Source organism: Stegostoma tigrinum, chromosome 5, assembly GCF_030684315.1.
Source record: "Stegostoma tigrinum isolate sSteTig4 chromosome 5, sSteTig4.hap1, whole genome shotgun sequence".
Classification (NCBI taxonomy): Eukaryota; Metazoa; Chordata; class Chondrichthyes; order Orectolobiformes; family Stegostomatidae; genus Stegostoma; species Stegostoma tigrinum.
Genome location: NC_081358.1, coordinates 52,230,562 through 52,250,738, shown reverse-complemented (window position 1 = coordinate 52,250,738; position 20,177 = coordinate 52,230,562). Strand labels below are relative to the sequence as shown.

Here is a 20,177-nt window from a genome sequence, read left to right as displayed (position 1 = left end):
TTAGTCTGCAGCTTGTGCAAACAACTTAAATGGCAAACATACTGCACATGCTTCAAGCAAAGAGCTTTATATGAATGTCAGAGGGGAGCAGGCCTTAGTAGGGTGAATGTTGGGGTCCCTATTATCAGTCAAGAGGTATCACCACTGTCAGCCAAGTGGCTGTGCAGGCAGTTAGTTGGATGCTTGGTCCTACCAGAGTCCTTGAAGATCAGAGTTTGGGTATGGACAGTCCTGCAAATCAAGTCCATGGAATCTGAGAATTGCACGTTGGTCAGCTAGGATGTTGAGACATCAGTCTGCCGAAAGAGTTTCTAGGGGGATATAGGTGAGTTGTATGAATGGACAAAATTTTGGAGGATGGAATATACTGTAGGAAAATGTGAAGTTATTCACTTTGGTAGAAAAAATTGAATAGCAGAATTTTTAAAAAATGGAATGAGATACAGAGAGCCCTGATGCAGAGTGATCTGGATGTCTTCGTACAAGAATTACAAAAATATTATCTTGTAGCTACAGCGAGTAATTACGACTCCCAGGAATGTGGGCATTTTTTTAAAAGTGGCATGGAGTATACAAGTAGAGGAGTCTTGTTACAACTGGACAGAGTTGGTGAGACTGCGCCTGGAGTGCTGTGTAGAGTTTTGGTCTCCATATTTAAGGAGGGCCACTTTTGCATGCAGTTCAGAGGCTATTAGATTGATTCCAAGAGTGAAAGATCTGTCTTTGGGCCCATACTCGTTACAGCTTAGAGTAATGAGAGGGGATTTTATTGAAATAAAGGATGCTGAAGGTAGAATGCTTCCCCTTGTAGAGTTATCCAGAACCAGGAGGCACAGTTTTAGAATAAACAACCTCCCATTGAAGTCACATATGAGAAGGAATATCTTCCTTGAATATTGTTAATCTTCAGAATTCTCTACCTCAGCAAGCAGTGAAGGCTGCATCAATTAATACCTTATTTTGATATTTAATCTTCAAGGGAGTCTGAGGAGGGGCGTTCAGGCAGGAAAATGGATTTGAGGGACTGATGGCCAACTCCTATTTGGCATATTGTTATGTTCACTTTGTCTAGACCTGAATATCTCCTTAGGCAGTGTTGTTTGAGAACATGCACATGAGGCATTTGGAGATATTTTAATAACTAAAAGATGTTTTCTAGGTTATTATCACTGTTTATTTCTTTAAATACTGGAGTGACAGCCACAATTTTATAATTCAATGAAACAATACCTGAATGTTGAATACTTTGGACAGTGATGATTAACATTCGTTCCTGAGGTGTATCATCATGAAGATTTATAGCTGTTTCAGTCTCCAGACTAATTATTTTCAAAATACCTTTCTTACTGATTGTGTGAATGGGAAGGTCGAACTCTCCTTGGAGCAGGTAACAGACTCTGATACTTCTGGCTTCTCAAGGCATTCACCAGTCAAGATATGCTCTGACCACCATCCTAACAAACAGCAATATATCTGACACCCCTTTACCCTGTGCTTAATTCTCTCGATGCTGCTATGCCAATAGGTCATTGAAGTCCCTACTACCTTTAATTTAGTCACCTCTCTGTGTCTAAATATTTTACCTTTCTGTTAGAGCAAATATAAACAGAAAAGTATCAAAATCAGATTGGGAGAATCAATAGTGAATAACTTCAGTTAGGGGAGTCCAGAACAAGAAGAATGAAATGAAAATTAAAGCTGTGTTGTTCTGGAAGCACTTCTTTACGCTATAGAGAATGAAAATCTAAAACTCTTTCTTTCCACTCCAGCCCTAAAGAACTGTTGGCCTTAATCTAATTTCTAATTTAAAAACTGAGTTTAGTTTTGATCAATGAATCTGTTTTGTATTGTGAAACCAAGGTGTGTCAATGGAGCTGAGATAGGGATTCCCACATAATTGAATGATGGGATAGACTGAAAACACTGAATGACCTTCCCCTGGTTCCTATAATGAAGGTGAGGATGGAAATCATATTATATCCAGCGTACAGATTTAGCACCCACTTCAACTTCCAGTTCAGCATATCTTTAATTTTAAAGTTTCTTTGCAGGTGCACTGTTAGTTGGACATGTCCATTTTCTCACTTGGATCGCACAGATCCTCCAACCATCTGTACCTTACCCCCCCACCCCAGGGTTCGGTTTGTGGGGCAGTTCTCAGCAGAAAGCTCACATTCTGATTCCAAATAAGAGGAGCCTGAAAATACACCCTCTCATTTTGGAAGAAGTGAAGGTGTTAGTCCTGTCCGGCTGGTTATGGGTGTTTGCATTGGTGGCTTCAGACTGAACAATCAGTTTAACAAAGAGAGAGGGTGGGTTCCACTGGGGGAATGGCCCTCCTTGTGAGGAGAGTTGGCTTGTTGGTGACCTGCCGCTCACAGCTGAGCTGCACCTGCACTGTGCAACATAAATCCCCATTGTAATGTTTCCTAAACAAGCAGGACCCATCTCACTCTTTTCATTTCATAATCCGTTAATGGGTGGCGTCTGTTGCCTGGGGAGCCATTGAATTGGTCGATGCCACTGTTTTGTCAATATAAACCGGTTGTGGATGATTTAAGTTCCTCATTTTCTCTTCCAGATATTCATCACCGTGAATTGTCTCAGCACTGACTTCTCCTCACAAAAGGGGGTGAAAGGACTTCCCCTTATGATACAGATCGACACCTACAGCTACAACAACCGTAGCAACAAACCCATCCACAGAGCCTACTGCCAGATCAAAGTGTTCTGTGACAAGGTGTGGTGCACAAAGCATGCTGAAGGTGCTAAGATAACAAGGTATAGAGCCGGATGAACATGGCAGGCCGAGAAGCATCAGAGGAGCAGGAAAGCTGACATTTTGGGCCTAGACCCCACTTCAGAAATGCTGAAGGGGCTGCTGTTTTTCATTAAGAAAAGGCTTCTCAACTTCCCAAAACATTGTTTAGGAATGACAGGTTTATTATCGTTAAAAGGCACCTGTGCAATCACAGGTGCACATCGAGTTCCCTTCTTAAAGGAGAAAAATGGCCTGTGTGATTATTGCTAAAATGAAATAGATTAGGTTCCCTACAGTGTGGAAACAGGCCCTTCAGCCCAACAAGTCCACACCACCACTTGAAGCATCCCACCCAGAACCATCCCCCTACACCCCTGAACACTACTGGCAATTTAGCATGGCCGATCCACCTAGCCTGCACATCTTTAGACTGTGGGAGGAAACCGGAGCACCCGGAGGAAACCCACGCAGACACGGGTTGTACAGGCGTTCTAATCCTAAGGCTGGGCAAGCCATTAACTTTTCTTAAACATATTTTATTTGCTCCCTCAAATCAAGATCTCTTTCAGCTTGTCCGTTTTTCAATACAGTATTGCACAGTAAATCCTGCACAAATATTTGAGGTTTCATAATGGACCTTATTGGGACTAAAGCTATTGGAGCTGTCAGGTTAATATTTTTGTACCTTGTTAAAACAATGAGAGAGCACCATCTACTGTAGGTACTTATGCAGTGACACAGACGCAGCTCCAATGATAGTAGGAACTGCAGATGCTGGAGAATCAGAGATAACAAGGTGCAGAGCTGGATGAACACAGCAGGCCAAGCAGCATCAGAGGAGCAGGAAGGCTGATGTTTCGGGCCAAGACCCTTCATTAGAAAATTTTCTGAAGAAAGGTCTAGGCCCGAAACATCAGCCTTCCTGCTCTCTTATGCTGCTTGGCCTGCTGTGTTCGTCCAGTTCCACACCTTGTTATTGCAGTTCTAATGAAGAGTTCAGTTAATTTTACCATGTTCTGGAGTCTTTATAGTTCATGGAAATTGTTCCCATAATTTTGTTTCTGTGCTACACATCAGTGTCAAAATAAAAGCTTTTGTTTATATAAGGGCACCTTAAATGGAATAAAACAGCCCAAGGCATTTCACTGAAGTATTATGCACCAAAGTGCCTTGAAATGCTGCAGTCCTTGTGATTAGAGTACTTCCTCAATAACTATAACTTGGAGCAGTTTTCTACAATGCAGCAGCTTCCTAGATCATTCCTAAGAGCCAACTACATTGGGATAGATCAGGTATGTTGAGAAGGCCTATAACAGTTAGGCAGCTGAGGATGAGGTCAAATTGGTTAATCTTTCATGTTGAGCCCTAGTCTTAACAGTACAAAAACAAGTTGTAAGAAGAACAAAGTCTGCAAAAAGGATAAAGACAGGTTAGGTGCGAAGAAAATTGCAGATGGATTATAATGTGGAAAAATGTGACATTGTCCACTCTAATCAGAAGAAGGTAGAAGCAAGTTATTACTTAATTGAAGCAAGAGTGCAGAATGTTGTGGCACAGAAGAAACTGGGTATCCTTGTACATGAACGCATGCGGTATAGGAAGTAATTAGAAATGCATATGGAATATTGACCCTTATTGCAGGGATATGGATTATGAAAGTAAGAAGATTTGCTACAACTAAATGGAGCATTGGTGAGACTGCACCTCAACTGCTAAGTACAATTTTGGTCTTGTTTGTGTAAGGAGGGTCCAAATTGCTTTGGAAGTAGTTCAGAGAAAATCCACAGGGGTGATTCCTAAAATGAGGGGCATTTCTTATGAGGAAAGGTTGAACAGGTTGGGTCTTTAGTCTTTGAAATTGCAAAGAATGAGAGAGATGATTTTAGTGAAACAGATGACATGGGCTTGATACGATAGATGCTGGGTAGATTTACCAGTTTTGGGGAGGCTGGAGCTTTTGGGTTAACCCTAATCCTGTCACAGTTCCAGAATGAAAGACCACCTATTTAAGATGAAAATAAGAAGGAATTTCTTCTCCCTGAGGGTTGGGTGATCTTTGAAATTTTTGACGTCATAAAGAATTAGACACTGAATCGTTAAATATATTCAGGGTTGAATGGACACACCTTTGGCCAATGAGAGAATCAGAAGTTAATCTGATTATGTTGAATGGCCAAGCAGATTCAAAGGGATGAATGCTCTGCTCCTATTTCTGTTCTTGTATTTCCATTCCAGTAGATGTGACTTCTAATTTTTGATCTGCTCACTTAGTGCATAATTGGAATCCCTTACTCTCATCCATACCTTTGTTTCCTTCCAGTAATGTTCAAGAGCTAGGCAGGAGGCAGAACTGAGCAAGAGGCTTCTTTGCTCTTATCTTTAGCTGGTAGCCATGAAATGTCGTAGAGTTCACAGCATTCAATGAGGGTCTCTCAGCTACATTCCATTCTGCCCCCAAATCTGTGGGTTATTCTTGCTGATGGGGACAGAGATAGTGGTAGAGAAATGGAAGGTCAGCTGATGGATATGTCTCTGCAAGTACAGTGATGTTTGGATCTTGCTTGCCAGACTGCACTTTGAACTTTGGCACCAATAACCCCCTAAAAATCAATAAGGATGAGTGTTGATTGCCTAATCCACTCTGCTGATTGATCCATTGAATGTTTCTCTTATTATTCAGTTTTATAGTAGCTACTTATAAATAACTTCAAAAGTCATGTTGTGGGATTGGAGTTATATGGCAGATAAAAGTGTAAGCATAGGAACAGAAGTAGGCCTTTCAGCTCATTGAGTCTGCTCTGCCATTCAATGAGATCATGGCTGATGTGATAACCCTCAACTCCACTTTCTTGCCTTTACTCCTTTAATTCCTTTACAGATAAGGAAAGCTCTCTAACTCAGTCTTGAATATACTTCACGAGCCTGCCCCTTTAGCTGTTTGCAGTGAGGGATTCCACAGATTCACTCCTCTCTGAGAGAAGAAATTTCATCTGTGTCTTGAAAAAGTGACTCATTATTTTTGAGCTAATTTGCTTTTAATGACAGTATGACAGATTTTGTGGTTACCTTTTCTGGTGTTAGGCACAGCCGATCTGATTCTTGTTAACAAAGTCTCACTGTGGCATGTGAAATGATGATCTTTGAGTTACTAATCCAATGCCCTAACCAATAGGTCACTGTACAGATTAGCTTGTTCATTCCATTGCAAGTACTGGCTCATTCCTAACTTTCACTGTTGTTGCAAGGCTCAAGTGAACCACTTTTGGAGAGAGAAATAATTCAAGATTTTGATTTTTCAAAATTCAATCTCTGTAATTTAGGTCCAAATAGAGCCTGTGTTCTGGTGCTGTTTGCCTTTACAATTGTAGTCCAGAGATTTCTAGCTATCAGATCCTTTTTCTCCAGGGAGCAGAGAGGAAAATCCGAGATGAGGAGCGGAAACAAAACCGGAAGAAAGGGAAAGCTGCAGGAACGGCAAACCAAGTAAACCCTTGTAAGCAGATTCAGTTGTGAATTCTGTTTTAATTTGACTTGAGAATCTATTTTTATTTTTAAATTCCTTTGGGATAATCATATGTTTCCTGCCTGTCTTCAGCATCAGAAGGTAAATTAAGCAACGCAGCCTTGCAGAAGAGAAGTGATGCTACTTTCTTCAAGACCATGACTGACTTGGAATCCCAGCCAGTTCTCTTCATACCAGACATTCACTTCGGCAACCTCCAGAGAAGTGGGCAGGTAAAATCAATCTCTCCTGCATCCCTGAAAGGCAGAGTCATCTTCGAGCATCTTCATTTTTAATGGATGGAGCAGTAATGTTTATTTAATTTCTGCATTTATATTTCTCCAGTTGTCTTTCCCTTTCCCCATGGGGTGGATCTTGTTGACTGATAAAGTCAGCGTTTGAAGCCAGAGCTATTTTAATCTATACATCTCCATTGTTACATTATGTAATGCAATGATGCATTGAATTCATGCAGTGTTTGTTTGGGAGAGGAGTAAAGGGTTCAATGTCAAATTTAAGATTACCCAGTTATTATGGTTGCTGAGCTTTTAACGAATTCTGTTCACCTTTGACTTATCTGATCACTGCTTATTGCAAAATGCTGTTTTAAAGGTGCCACACTCTGCAGGCACTATCTTTTAAATAAGCTAATGTGTTTATTGCTCCTATGCAAATAACTTCTTCTTAAGTCGTCTTTTTCTTGAATATTTGTAATTTTTGTACACATGGAATGTATAAGGAGGGGTAAGTGGATAGTGTTTTGCCATGGGTCCTGTGACTGACAGGAGTCCATGGAAAAAGACAAAGGATTCGAATAACAAACAGCTATTTTGTGATAGTTAGCCTTTTATTTTGAAAGAACTTATTGCAGTGCACAGAGCTGAAGAAATATTGGTTTGTGTGTGCTTGTCTCTGTGTGAGAGAAAGAGAGAACTTTCCCAGTTCAGCAAATGACAACAAGCCAGTCAGCAAGTGGTGAGTGTACATTTCTGATCAGAGGTGTATTGTCCACCTAGTTATTAAGGAATGATTTTAAAAAGACACAGTTTAATCCGTGAAACAAGCCCATTTTCCAGTAAGGGCTAGAGACTCATCTTCTGGAGTGGTTTCTGTAGCCACCCTGTATCATAATGGCTGCAGTACGGCAAAACTAACCCCACGATTTCCTGCCATTTAGCAGGGAAGTAACTTTGTTGATTCATTGTACCTGAATGGACTGGAATGTTCCTTTACTTGTCAGAGAGCTGAGTGCTGTCATTCAAGCTTACCCATTATCCCATGCCTCTTCCACCACCCTTGCTCCGGTTTCTGTGCCAACCCTCGATTTTCCTCCCACGCTCCTCAGAGATTGAAGCACAATTCCTGGACCCACTCCCCAAGGGCTGAGCTGGCCTATTCAGTGAACTGATGTTGCAGAACTGTGTTCACTCACCTCCATTCTAAAGAAGCTCAGTAATGGGAGAGCATCGACTCATTTTGTTCACATTCAGGCCAGATGGCATTCCTGCATTGCTGGCTAATTTTCTTTGGTACATTTTAAAGGGGAGAGGGGATTATGATGCACAAAAAGTCTTTTGGGAAAGTTTTTTTGTTTTTGAAGAACAAAGAGTCATGTTGTATTTCTCACCCTTCTGCCACGTTTTGATATGATTTACCTTGCCTTGCCATGTCATACACCAAAAATAGAAGGACCAAATACTAGTCACATTTTTATATATAATACACATTCAAAAGGCTGGTAAATAAAGTGGCTGATAGTCTTAAAATGTGTGCTTGTTATACGCGTGCAAGAATGCTAAACCATCTGCCTGCACACAAATCAATGGAAGTCTTCAAAAATTAATTTCTGGGATATGGGTGTTACTGGCTAGGCCAGCTCTTTCTGCCCATCCCTAGCTACTTTTGAGTAAGTGATGATAGCCTCTGTTTTGAATCACTGCCATCCATCTGCTGTAAATACAGCTGAAGTGCAATTGGGAAAGAGTTTTGAGGATATGACATGGTGACAGTGACCAACGCACCGATGAACTATTCTGATGAAAAGTTATTGACCTGAAATGTCAACTGAGCTCCACACGACTTGCCTGACTGCTCAGTTTCTCTAGAACTATTTATTTTAGTTCCAAGCAAGGTTGAGTGTGACTCAAAAGGAATATTTGTGTGATATGTTTCCATGCACCATCTGCTGTTGCTGCTCTCGGTGGTAGGGGTTACAGATTTGAATGATGCTTATAAAGGAAGTTTGGCAAGTTGCTGCACTTCAGCTTGTATGTGGTGCCCTCTGCTGCCACTATGCACAGGTGGTGGATGGAGTGAATGCTCAAGATGGTTTGACAAGCAAGATGCTGAACGTCGAGTGTTGTTGGAGCTGCACGCATCCAGGCAAGTGGAGAGGATTCCATCACAGACCTGATTCATGCCTTGTAAAAGGATCTGGGGGGAGACAGGAGGTGAGTTATTTGCTGCAGGATTCCCAGCCCCTAAATTATGTTAACCTGTACATGTGAATTGGAGCCAGCAACTTCTGTGCTCAAACATAGAAAATAACAAGGGGGAAAGACAACAAAAGCTCCAAGTATCAGAGATAATGGGAACTGCAGATGCTGGAGATTCCAAGATAATAAAATGTGAGGCTGGATGAACACAGCAGGCCAAGCAGCATCTCAGGAGCACAAAAGCTGACGTTTCGGGCCTAGTCTAGGCCCGAAACGTCAGCTTTTGTGCTCCTGAGATGCTGCTTGGCCTGCTGTGTTCATCCAGCCTCACATTTTATTATCTTAAAAGCTCCAAGTAGTCACGTTTTCAGGAAAAGACAGAACTGGAAGTTATCAATGGTGAGGAGGTTTCAAGTTGATCTACGCAATGTTGGGAAATTTTGCTTCCATTTTAGTACCAAGATAGACTTCCCTTTTTTCTGGTTTCTGAAGTGATATTCTTTCTCTTTGTAGATGTACAGTGTCAGCAGTGATGACATGGAGAGAGAAGGGTGAGCATTCCATTTGTTTTGTATACATTCTTCTGCCTGAAAGCTGTGGAAAATTTCAGCAATCTGAGCCAAAGATTTACAACAGTGTCTGAATAACACAGGAAAAATTTTTACAAAAAGCTGAAAGATACCCTTATTGCCCAGGCCATTATGCAGACCATAATGTGGAATTCCAGAATTTAAAAGTATCTTTGACCAGGGGAGTCACAAGACCACTGGTCTCATAAATGGCTTATTGTAATTCATGGGCAGAATTTTCCTTGCCGATAGAAGGCAGCTAGGAGTATACTCAGTATATTCCTAGCCAGCGGAGGGGATGTGTGGTGTGTTTATAGTCACTGAAGGGGATGCTGAGTGTGTTTCTGGCCAGTGCAGAAGCTGGTGGAGTGCTGCTCTCTTGACCAGTGGAGAAGCTGGGGGAGTGCTTCTCTGTGTGTTCTTGGCCAGTGGAGAAGCTGGGCGAGTGCTGCTCTGTGTGTTCTTGGCCAGTGGAGAAGCTGGGTGAGTGCTGCTCTGTGTGTTCTTGGCCAGTGGAGAAGCTGGGGGAGTGCTGCTCTGTGTGTTCTTGGCCAGTGGAGAAGCTGGGGGAGTGCTGCTCTGTGTGTTCTTGGACAGCGGACAGGTGCTCATTTTGCAGTTGGCTTCTGGTGTGGGGCATAATTCGAGAGTGGGACTCGATTAATCTGGTGGGAAAGCAGTTGAAGTGACAAAAAGGATACCAAAACATCTTTTCAGCTGCGACTTCCTTCTTTCCCAATGCGGCCTGGCTTCCACACTGTACCTGCACCTCACCTGGCTCACGTGGCACAGCAAGGAGAGCTTCTTCAGAGAAACTGACAATCTGGGAAGGCTTTGATCAGTTACAATGAAGAGCTTCAGCCATGTTGTGATGATGCGCTGCTGTTCAGAGCAGTTCTCTTGGAGAGCACTGTCACTGAATAGCAAGTGCATGCAACTTCTTGGCAATCATGTCACCTGCCTGGCCCCTCCCTGCCAACAGCATGCTTCATATCCACCTGTGCGGGCAGGAGGCGACTCTTGAGTCCTGGATGTAAGAGTCAAGGTCAGCGCTTTGCCAAGAAATCGGCCCACACTCACCTATCAGCTCTTAACAATTGGAATTGTTATGAGTGGGACTGACACATTAGTCACCACCTATTACACTAACCACCCTCCCCAACCCCAACTTAGTCGTGAAGAGGGGTAGTGTGCTTCCTTGGTAATCAAATGCATCTTCAGTCTCAATTGTGAAAAAAATCGAAACAGTCACTAGGTTTACACTTGAAACAGACCGTTTTCTTCAAATGATCATTTGACAACCAATTGTATGCTGTTCTGGGGTACTAAACTAGGTACATTGAACGCAGGAAATAAAAAGGACCAAATGTTCTTCTGTAATTCATTATTACTTTGTGTGAAAGTCATGCCTTCTTTGCATGGAAATTCAATCTTTGCATATAATTCAATGTTGTTCAGCAGCGGACTTGGGATTTTTGACACAAGTTTTTGTTTTGCAGTGTCCTTGTAAAAAGATTGTTCCGATCATTAGAAGATGAGTACCCCCCAACAGCCACAAAGCAAATAAGAGAGGATCTCCATAAAAAAGGTGAGTACCTGACCATCGCCATCATCATCATCATCATCATTTGAAATTAAAATGGTGATGTAAGAATCTTCTGTCTGGGTTTCCTACAGAGTTTGGCTGAAATACCACCATATGGCAAATATGATGTTGTGATCCACTGAACTGCACTTATTTGGGAAACAAAATTATCAGACTACTCTGAGTTTTGCTAGGGAGTAGTGTTACCTCTGTGAATTACAGACATAGTTTGCTGTGAACTTTGACAATGGACACATGGGAAATTTTAAGCTACGTTTTTGCACTTAAAGTGCAGCGCTCTCAGTCATCTTGCATAACCTTTGGCAAAGATCTATGATAAATCAATAGTCAAAACAGTGTAATCATAACTAATTAAAAATAAGACTTCTGTTTGAAATGGGATGATCTGAGCATTTAAAATTGTCAGTAACTCCCCACATAGTTAAATCAGCCAGTGCTCCTTGCAAACCAGCTCCATTTGAATGTCATCAATGTTTGACGCAGTTGCACTTCCAATATTACTAAAATATAAGATCTGAAGTGAATGACAGTTATTCTGTCATCACAATTTTGTTTTTACTGGGGAAGATACCAGCTATATTTATGAAGTTGTTTTAAGTATTGTCTTCCAAAATGTTGACCAAAGAATAATTTATTTAGATATAGAAAGGAGCAGTCTTATTTACAAAATATTTTGACACAGCATGTGATAGGATAGGACTTGATTTGCTAATTTGCTAGATTTGTACTGATTGGTTTAAAATTAGCACTTAAAAGACCCGGAGAAGTAGCACTAGGTTGTTACACTGAATTTTAAGAAGGGTTTATTAGTTTGGGATGGAGGTGTTCAGTTGCAGGAGAGGAAGGAAATGGAGGAATGCAGATGAACGAGGAAAGGGTATGAAAGTGGAGCTGTAGTAGAAGAGGGGAGACGTGCAGGGGTCGGAAATAGAGATCTACGTCGATGACGAGGATTTTTGCCCTCTTGGCCCTGTAGATTATTGCCCAAATCTAATAGCTAAAGCGCATTTAGTGTTATGGGAGTGATTGTCAAGCATCATTCCCTTAGGGACCTCGGAGTAAATCTTGTGTGGAGAATATGAGATGTGTTCTTTTGATCTGGAGTTGGCAGTGTCTGTTGCTCGTGCTGCTGTGGTGGTCTGGTTCCAATCTGATTGTTGTTATCCAAGACTCAGGACTTGCTTCTTAAGACTCACTGGCCAAGATTTTCCTGAGGTGGGCCAGTGTGTATTGTGAAATTTCCCACAGGATCTCCATGGAGGATTGGTTAAAAAGATTAGTGATGTAGTCGCAAATGGCTTAATTATATTTGACTTTGGAATGTATTCAAGTCCTTACAGGAGATGTTTAATTCTGTAGACTATCTAATTGGAGTTGGAATTTGGTGTAAGTTGTTTAGAAGAAAATAATCTCTTCAGGGAGCTGGCTTAGTTTGCAGTATATTTCTGAGGTCACATTCAGATGCCGGCATTTGGATTCTCTTGAGTAAATGGTGTACTAGATGTTACTGATCTTGTATAAAATTATTGTTGATGCTGGAAGTGTGAAATAAAACCTAGAAGTACTATAAAAATTTGGTAGATCAGATAGCATCTGTGCAGAAAGAAACTGAATATGAATTCAATAAACATCTGGAATTAAGAGCCTGATGATGAACATGATTCCGAGAAACTGCCATCCTTAGCTGGTTAGGCCTACATGTGACTCTCGATCCACAGCAATGCAGTTGACTCTTAACTGCCCTCTGGGTAACTAGGGATAGGTGGTAAATGCTGGCCTAGCCAACAATGCCGTCATCCCATAAATGAATTTAAAAAACTATGGATTCAGAACTGAAGAGGGGTAGAAACGGGTCCGGTGTTATGTTATTGAGAAAGGGAGTGGACAAAATAGGGCTAAAAGGAAAGCCAGGGTTAGTGGTGATGGTACAGTGAAGAAACAAATTGATTCAGAGAGAGTGTTAATTGCAGAATAATGGATAACTGTGCCTAAAAGAAACACATGAATGCAATTAACTGACACTTGGTTTCTTTAAAAAAAATCAAAACGCAAGACAGAGTTCATGGTCTGAAGTTGTTGAGTCCAGAAGGGTTTAATTGGAAGATTGAGGTGCCGTTCCTTCAGCTTGCATTGAGGTTTGTTGAAACCTACAGGAGACCAAGGTGGCGAATTGAGCCAGTGAAACTGGTAAAATGGAATGAAGACCTTAGAGGAAACAAAGAGTGAGGAAAAGTAATTGAAGTACTTGTGGGAGTCAGGGCTTATAATTAATGTTTATGAAGGGCTAATCCCAGAAATGAAGTCCAAGAAGACAAGGAAGGGAAGAGACCAAATGATCAGTTAAATGTGAGGGAAGGGTAGAAGTTTGGAAGGAAATTGACAAACTTTTCCAGTTCTAGTTGAGAGCAGAAAGTGGCACTGATAGTGTCACCAATGTACCGCGAATAAGTTTGGAGAAGTTTATGAATGGAACTGGAACTTCCCTCTGAAAGTTGGGGTGAAACTGACCCCAACCAAAGAATTGAACAATGAGTGAAAGGTGATGGAAGAAGTGCTTAAGATTGTGTTCAGATCCACTAACCCAACACAGAGCAGGCCTTTCCTCATCTCCAACTTTCTTTGTCCGTTTAGTATAATCGCTGACCCATTTATTCATAACATCAGAAAGTTCCTGCAAACTCCACTTTATTTAATTTCCTCAACAGCTGTTCTATCATTTTCTGAAGGCAAACAGTCACATCGCCACAAGCTTTGATTGCATTCATCAGAATCTTGTGCTGTTTGTTGTCCTCAGGGATTGAGGTACGATTCTGTAGTTGCCAGCTGCTCTCCAGTATCTGACACACAAGGCAGAAATTCAGCTTTTATTGGCTGTTTCCAGCTCATTCTTTGTGAGGAACATGAATTACAGAAAGGCCCAACCTGCCCAATTAACTTCAATCAAACACTTGTCAGACAAGATGTGCCACTCAATCCTGTCATCATCCCTCTCCTCTCCCTCTTCCTGTTTCCTCATCCCTCCCCTGTTTCCCCAACCCCCCCACCCCCCAATGTTCCTTGCTTCATCTTACTCTCGTCACTTGCCTCCTGTTCCCTCCTGTTTCCCTCCCTAATCTCTTCAATGCTTCCCTCTCTCTCTCTTTACAGTTTTCCTTCCCCTCTCCACCACCTCTCCCTCTCTTCACTATTTTCCTATGCTGTCTTCACTGCTTCTTCCCTCTCTTCACTCCTTCTCACTTCTCTTTTCCTCCTTCACTGCTTTCCTCTGCATTCCACTTGCTACTTTCTTCTCTCCTTTCTTTGTGGTTCATCCCACTGTCTTCACTTTTTCCCACTCTGGCCCCCCTGCTCCCTGTGCCAATTCCCCACCAATTCTTTTGTTGCTTCTACCCACTCTCTCTGGCTTTTCCCTGGGTTCTTTGCTGCTCCTTTCCACTGGCTGCTGTCCACCCTAGTGCGTTCTGCCACCCTAATCGGAGGGCTGATAGCTCTGACCTCTCACAGTTCCACTGGGTAATGGGGGCAGGGAGAGTAGCGAGGGTGCCAAGATATGAAAGTGCTGTGGCATGGAAGTAACAAGCTCTCTGGCATAAATGGGTAAGTCTCTAGGAGTGGAGGAGAAATCAATTCTGGTGGTATTGATTAATCCATGGGTGTACTCCTTCCTTCCTGTGGCCCTGTCATTGGGAGATGGAAGCTCTTACCACACTTGGCCGTTGACATACAGTCAGAGGCCCATTTCTATTCTGCAGTGTCCATACTTTATTCGTTCATGGGACATGGGAGTCCTTGACCATTATTGCCCATTTCAATTCTCTGTGAAGGTAATGGTGAGCTGTTTTCTTGAACGGAAGCAGTTTATGTAGTGTTGGTTCACCCACAATGCCATTAGGAAGGGTGCTCCATTGAGATGGTGACCACTGGACATTGTTGGGGAGGGGCTGCTATACTGCCTGCAGAATGGCTACCAAACTGGGGTCAAATAGCATGGATTGGCTGCCCCGACCCTTGTGGAGTGGCTAGCTGATCAGCATCTGAACCGTTTCCATGAAAGTTCCCAAGTGAGGGAGCTTATAGCTTAGTGGACTCACAATCTAGGGCTCTAGGCTAATGCTTTGAAGCCAAAGATTTAAATCCCACCATAGTAGCTGGCATTTAAGTTCACTTAATAGGATCTGGAGATGAAGGTTAGCCTCTGTGATGGTGAGAGCTACCATCTGTCAACTCTTCTAAAAGCATATCTGATTCATTCATGTTCTTTAAAAATAAACAAGTTCCCAAATGGCAAGAATGGATCAGGGAGCTGTCTGGGCCAGATTAGCCCATATTTTCCCAGCCCCTTCCCATACCCTGCCTCCAAAGCCTAGCGAATTTGGTCCATTTGTTTGCTTGCAAGTGACCTCATCAAAATGAAAATATATATTTCTTATTCAAAGATATTCTGTTGGCTCAGCCTTTGGATCAGAAATCATCTTTTATTCTGTAGCTTCATTATATCTTTATAACTGTGAAGGTTCAGAATTCAGATTTCTGGATGAGGTGAAGGCTGTAGTCTTGACTGACATCATGAGGCCTCCTTTCGGTATGTAGCCAGGTGTAGGCCATTCAACTGATCAAGCTTGTACTGCTTCTCAGGATCAGGGCTTATCAGTTCCTCATTTTCCTACACTATCTCCATTTCCCTTAAAGTTGTTAATCTCCATTATTTTCAGTCCTCAATCTGCTCAATGATTGAACTTCCACACTGCCTAGGTTGGAGAATTTCAAAGATTCGTCATCCACTGATTGAAGAAATTCTTTTTTTTTAATCTCCATACTAAATATTATCGAGCGATAATGTCCCCCTGGTTCTAGAGCCACCAGCTGTGGAAATATCCTCTCACCCTTTAAGATTGCTATAAAACATCACTATCACCTTTCTTTGAAATTCTAGAGAGTACAAGCCCAGCTTCCTCAATCTGTCCTCATTAGATAATCCTGGCAGCCCAGGAATTAATCTAGTGAACCTCTGTTTCACCATTTGAGTTTCTTGCTTGTGACCAGGTCTCCCTTTCTGCATTATGAAAACACAATATTCAATGGATAGCCACTGATAAACTCCAGCTCTCTGAAGAAGGTAGTGAGCCTGTCCCAAAGTGGGAGGAGATTAGTTTACCATAAATATTCTCCTCCTTCAATCTCATTTATGGGCTGTTACTACTGAAGTGTGTCAGGGGAAAAAAAGAGAGAGAGCGCTGTCTAGTTGAACTTGATGTTGCATTACTGTTGTGTAATCTCAGCCAGTCTGTGGTTACTTTGAATGGAAACTGATTGAATCCAGGGATTAAACTGTGATCAAAGTATATTCATGCTAATTTTACAAAATGGAGCCTTTGCTACAAAGCCGCACTGCTGGCAAAGTGCAGTGTTAATTTAGACGTTGATACCACATGATCTTCCATCAATTAGATTTAATTGGCAAAAAATGAAGAAGATGCCATTCTTCAATTGCTGACAGCTGCCCCAGTTGGCAAGGCTTCACTCTGGGAGCACGATTTCATAAAATGAATTTGTATTCATCAAGCTATTTATGAACTTTTAGATTTTTCACTCTGACACTGGGATAAACAAATGCAATTTTAACATTAAAACGCTTATGTTTCTAGTCCTGCTGTATGTACGGAAAGAGTCGGATGAGGTGTTTGATGCCTTGATGCTGAAGTCTCCAACCGTGAAGGGACTGATGGATGCAGTAAGTCAGCACTTACGTATTCATTTTGAAGTCAGAGAGCTACTCAATTTCTAAGTGTAGAGGGCCACTCAGGAACAGCAAGCAGTGAGAGGCAGGTTGGAATTACTAATGTAGCAGCTTCTGCACTGAGGCAAAAAAGTAGGAGAAGGAAGTATGTATGTCTTCGGTTTTAAACCTTTCATCTAGTGAGAGCAATGTGTAGAAGGAGTTGAAATTAGCAGGTTTTGACTTTACGGGCTTTTACTAACTTACAGCCACTGACCTCTGTTCTCGTCTGCACCATTTTACCTTTGTTCGTTTTCACGACAGCTAGGTTGCTAAATGACTAAAATGTACAAGAAAATATAGACCACACTACTGTCCACTCCACAGGCTGCAATGGAGTGGTTGGGAGTGAGGTCTATTGTATTTAAATATTGAAACTGTCCGGGAATTTTTCATTTTCCAATTGAAACCAGGAGACAAGCTGTCTGTTTTGGAAACAAGAAAATCTCAGTTTGGGGGAGACCTACCGAAAGAATTCCAATATATTTTATTTGAAGGAGCTAATCTATGTTTAGGTCAAACTGTTCAATTCAATGTTAATTGTACCTCCTTTCTCTTTGCAATGCTAGTTATCTGACAAATATGGATTTCCAGCAGAAAAGATTGGAAAGATTTACAAGAAAAGTAAAAAAGGGTAAGGAACGTTGAGACGCTTAATCTAAAATGGTAAGCAGTAAGATGGAAGGAAACTTGAATGTCTTGAGGATCAAAAGCAAGATTTTAAACTAACATCTAACAGCATTCTCTTGCATCATTACCGTTCTGGAAGAAGTCGCAGGTTCAAGAAATCACCAGCATTATTTTCTAACCAGGAATTCAGTGACAATTTCCTGGACATTTCCTGTAATTAAATGTAGATAATTTCCACGTGTGGACCCTATCATAAAGACACAGAAACATGGAATTATGTATTTTGAATTAACCTTCAATGACCGTACAGAACACAGTAGCAATCTGACAGCAACAATTTAATTTTGAGTTTGTCACATTGGATTGAAGCATTTGTGCGGGGATTTATTTCGCAAATCATTTTTCTGTTGCACATTAGGGAAAATGCTCTAATACACTGACCCAGTGCAGCGTCTTTACACTGACCTGGTTCAGTATTAGCAGCTAGTGATAGAAACTCATCCGATGGTCCATTTGACTTGATGTTGAAGTGACTGGGAATACTTCTTATGCCTTGTAGTTTTACAGGGGAAAATTTGTGTAGATCTTTCAGAAGCTGGAAAGTTTACAAAACACTACATAAAAAAACAAATTTACTTTTCTTTTCATAGGAGGCAAGGCAGGCATTTGTTGACCATGGAGTGGGAATAACAGATTTCCTTCCTTAAAGGACATTAGTAAACCAGATGGATTTTTACAACAGTTGGATGAGAGTTTCAAGATCACTGAAATGAGTTATAGACATTTTCTAATCAGTCTGTTCATAAATGTTGTTATGCCCTTCTAGAAGCAGGTGGGACCTGAACCCAGATCTCCTAGTGTGGAGGTAGCGACACTACCACTGTGCTACAAAAGCCCCACAAAATAGTACATAGACATTTCCAAATCAACCTGTTCAGTTATTCTAAATGTATTCACTGAATTCAGAGTCCATCAGGGGCTATGATGGGATTTGAACCCATGTCTCCAGAACATTAATTTTAACCTCAGGATTACATACCATTGGCATTACTGCAGGAGGAGGCAGCACCCTAATAGTTGTAATGTGGATAGAAATAGCAATACTGCAGTAATAACAATGGTATTCTATATAGGAATGCTTTGGCCTTGCATGCAGAATGAGCACTGGATGGATTAGAAATAGAAATGAAAGAGGTTTTCTTTTAAATGTTAACCTTTCTTTTCATCATTCTAGAATTTTGGTGAATATGGATGACAACATCATTGAACACTACTCCAATGAAGATACTTTCATTCTCAACATTGAAAACCTGGGTGAGAGCTTCAAAATCACACTGACTGAAATTTAACAGGATTTTGAAATCAACCAATGGACAGTCCTTCTTCAAGAGATGAATCACAATTTGACAATGTGTAGTCCCAAATGTGACCACTGGTTAGCTATGAATGACAGATGAAGAGAAGTTTACTTCAATCAAGTAGACTCTCTCTGTACATACTTCAGAAATCAATGAAGCATAAGTAGCAGTTCTTCTTGCATTTTACTTCATGTATAAATATTGACTTTTTTATGAAACTAAATTATCATCTCAAAGAATTCAGAATAAGCAAAAACATTGGTAATACTTGGACAGCAACATTTTAGCAATCAGCCAGCTGTTTGGTACAGTGCTGCCTGGTAACGTCTTCTCCTACTCCCTCATACTGATAGGCAGTTTCAGTCACTTGTTCTAATCACATACTAGTTTATTTCTACGCTAGATGCATCCAGCAATACCTCAGAACTCAAGATTGTGAAAGGAAAAAGTAACGGCCGTTCCAAAAGGAGAGCAATAAGATATGTGTCATTGCCTTTTAAGATAATTAAGGGAACTTCTACATGTGATTGCATTTTAGTCAAATGCATTTGTGATCAGATTGGCATACACCTAACACTCCAGGCCACACAGATTATCTATGTTTTTACTTGGGTTCTCTATGTAGCTTTGAGGACCAGTAACATCATCTTTAGTAGAACTTGACACTAACTTGAAATAGAAATAGCATATATAATTGTAAAAATGTCTATAATGTGCAATATAAAATTTTACGTAAGGCATGTTTACTGCCATTATGCTTTGGGTTGAGGGCTTTCATGGTAGTTGTGTATTTTTATTTTTAATATAAAACCTGTTTCCTTCTTGTCTATATAATTAAGTTTGAAAGACATCTTAAGGTTATACACAATGACTGTATAAACTACTCTCCAGGCTATTTAAAGGATTTGGGAAACTTGAACGTTTTTACAAATTGTGAAAAAATAACTGTAGACAAGGTAATATTTTTGGAAATGGGAGTCGGGATCTTTTCAGACTTTAAAAAGACAGTTGTATTTTATTTTTTGTACATTTTTTAAAAAGCAAAATAAACTTCCGAATGTAAGTGGATGTGTTGTATCTTTCCTACATGGAGAGATGTAATTGTAGAGAAGACCAATCCTGACCTCCCTGGATGTTTGTACATGTACTTAGGATCAGAAGTTCAAATAACAGCAAATTGTTCATTCTTCATCTTTTCCCTCCACTCTATATAGCCACTCCTCCTCTGCCACTTCTGCCCCTTGTATCTTCCTATTTTTCACTCATTTCTCATTTTAACCCTTAACTTTCTCCCCGTCCCCTTCCTACTGCCCTGGCTTGTTAACCTTTTCTCCTTCCTCTTTTCCTCCCCACCCTCCTCTTCTTCCAAGCCTCTGTTTGCATTCCTTACACTTCCCGTCCGTCATCAATTTGTTTCTCTTACATTGATCTTAGTTGCTTCTCCCTCACTGCTGTTTTCTTCCCTCTCTCAATTTTCTGTTTTTGTCAAATTTGAAGTCTGAAACATTGCCTCATATCAGTGCTGTCTGTTAGCTCTCTG

At 41.0% G+C, this 20,177-nt stretch overlaps 1 protein-coding gene across 1 annotated transcript in view; it reads left to right on the top strand.

The window, feature by feature from the left end:
* LOC125451831 (grainyhead-like protein 2 homolog) overlaps nucleotides 1-19,700 on the top strand; it is a 133,336-nt gene extending 113,636 nt beyond the window's left edge. The window contains exons 9-16 of the mRNA XM_048529463.2: nucleotides 2,582-2,740; nucleotides 6,167-6,254; nucleotides 6,357-6,496; nucleotides 9,212-9,249; nucleotides 10,767-10,855; nucleotides 16,519-16,604; nucleotides 17,219-17,283; nucleotides 18,514-19,700. Coding sequence (XP_048385420.1) covers nucleotides 2,582-2,740; nucleotides 6,167-6,254; nucleotides 6,357-6,496; nucleotides 9,212-9,249; nucleotides 10,767-10,855; nucleotides 16,519-16,604; nucleotides 17,219-17,283; nucleotides 18,514-18,628 — 780 coding nt within the window. The 3' untranslated portion in view covers nucleotides 18,629-19,700. The remainder of the gene's footprint in view (nucleotides 1-2,581; nucleotides 2,741-6,166; nucleotides 6,255-6,356; nucleotides 6,497-9,211; nucleotides 9,250-10,766; nucleotides 10,856-16,518; nucleotides 16,605-17,218; nucleotides 17,284-18,513) is intronic.
* The last annotated feature ends 477 nt before the right edge of the window (nucleotides 19,701-20,177 follow it).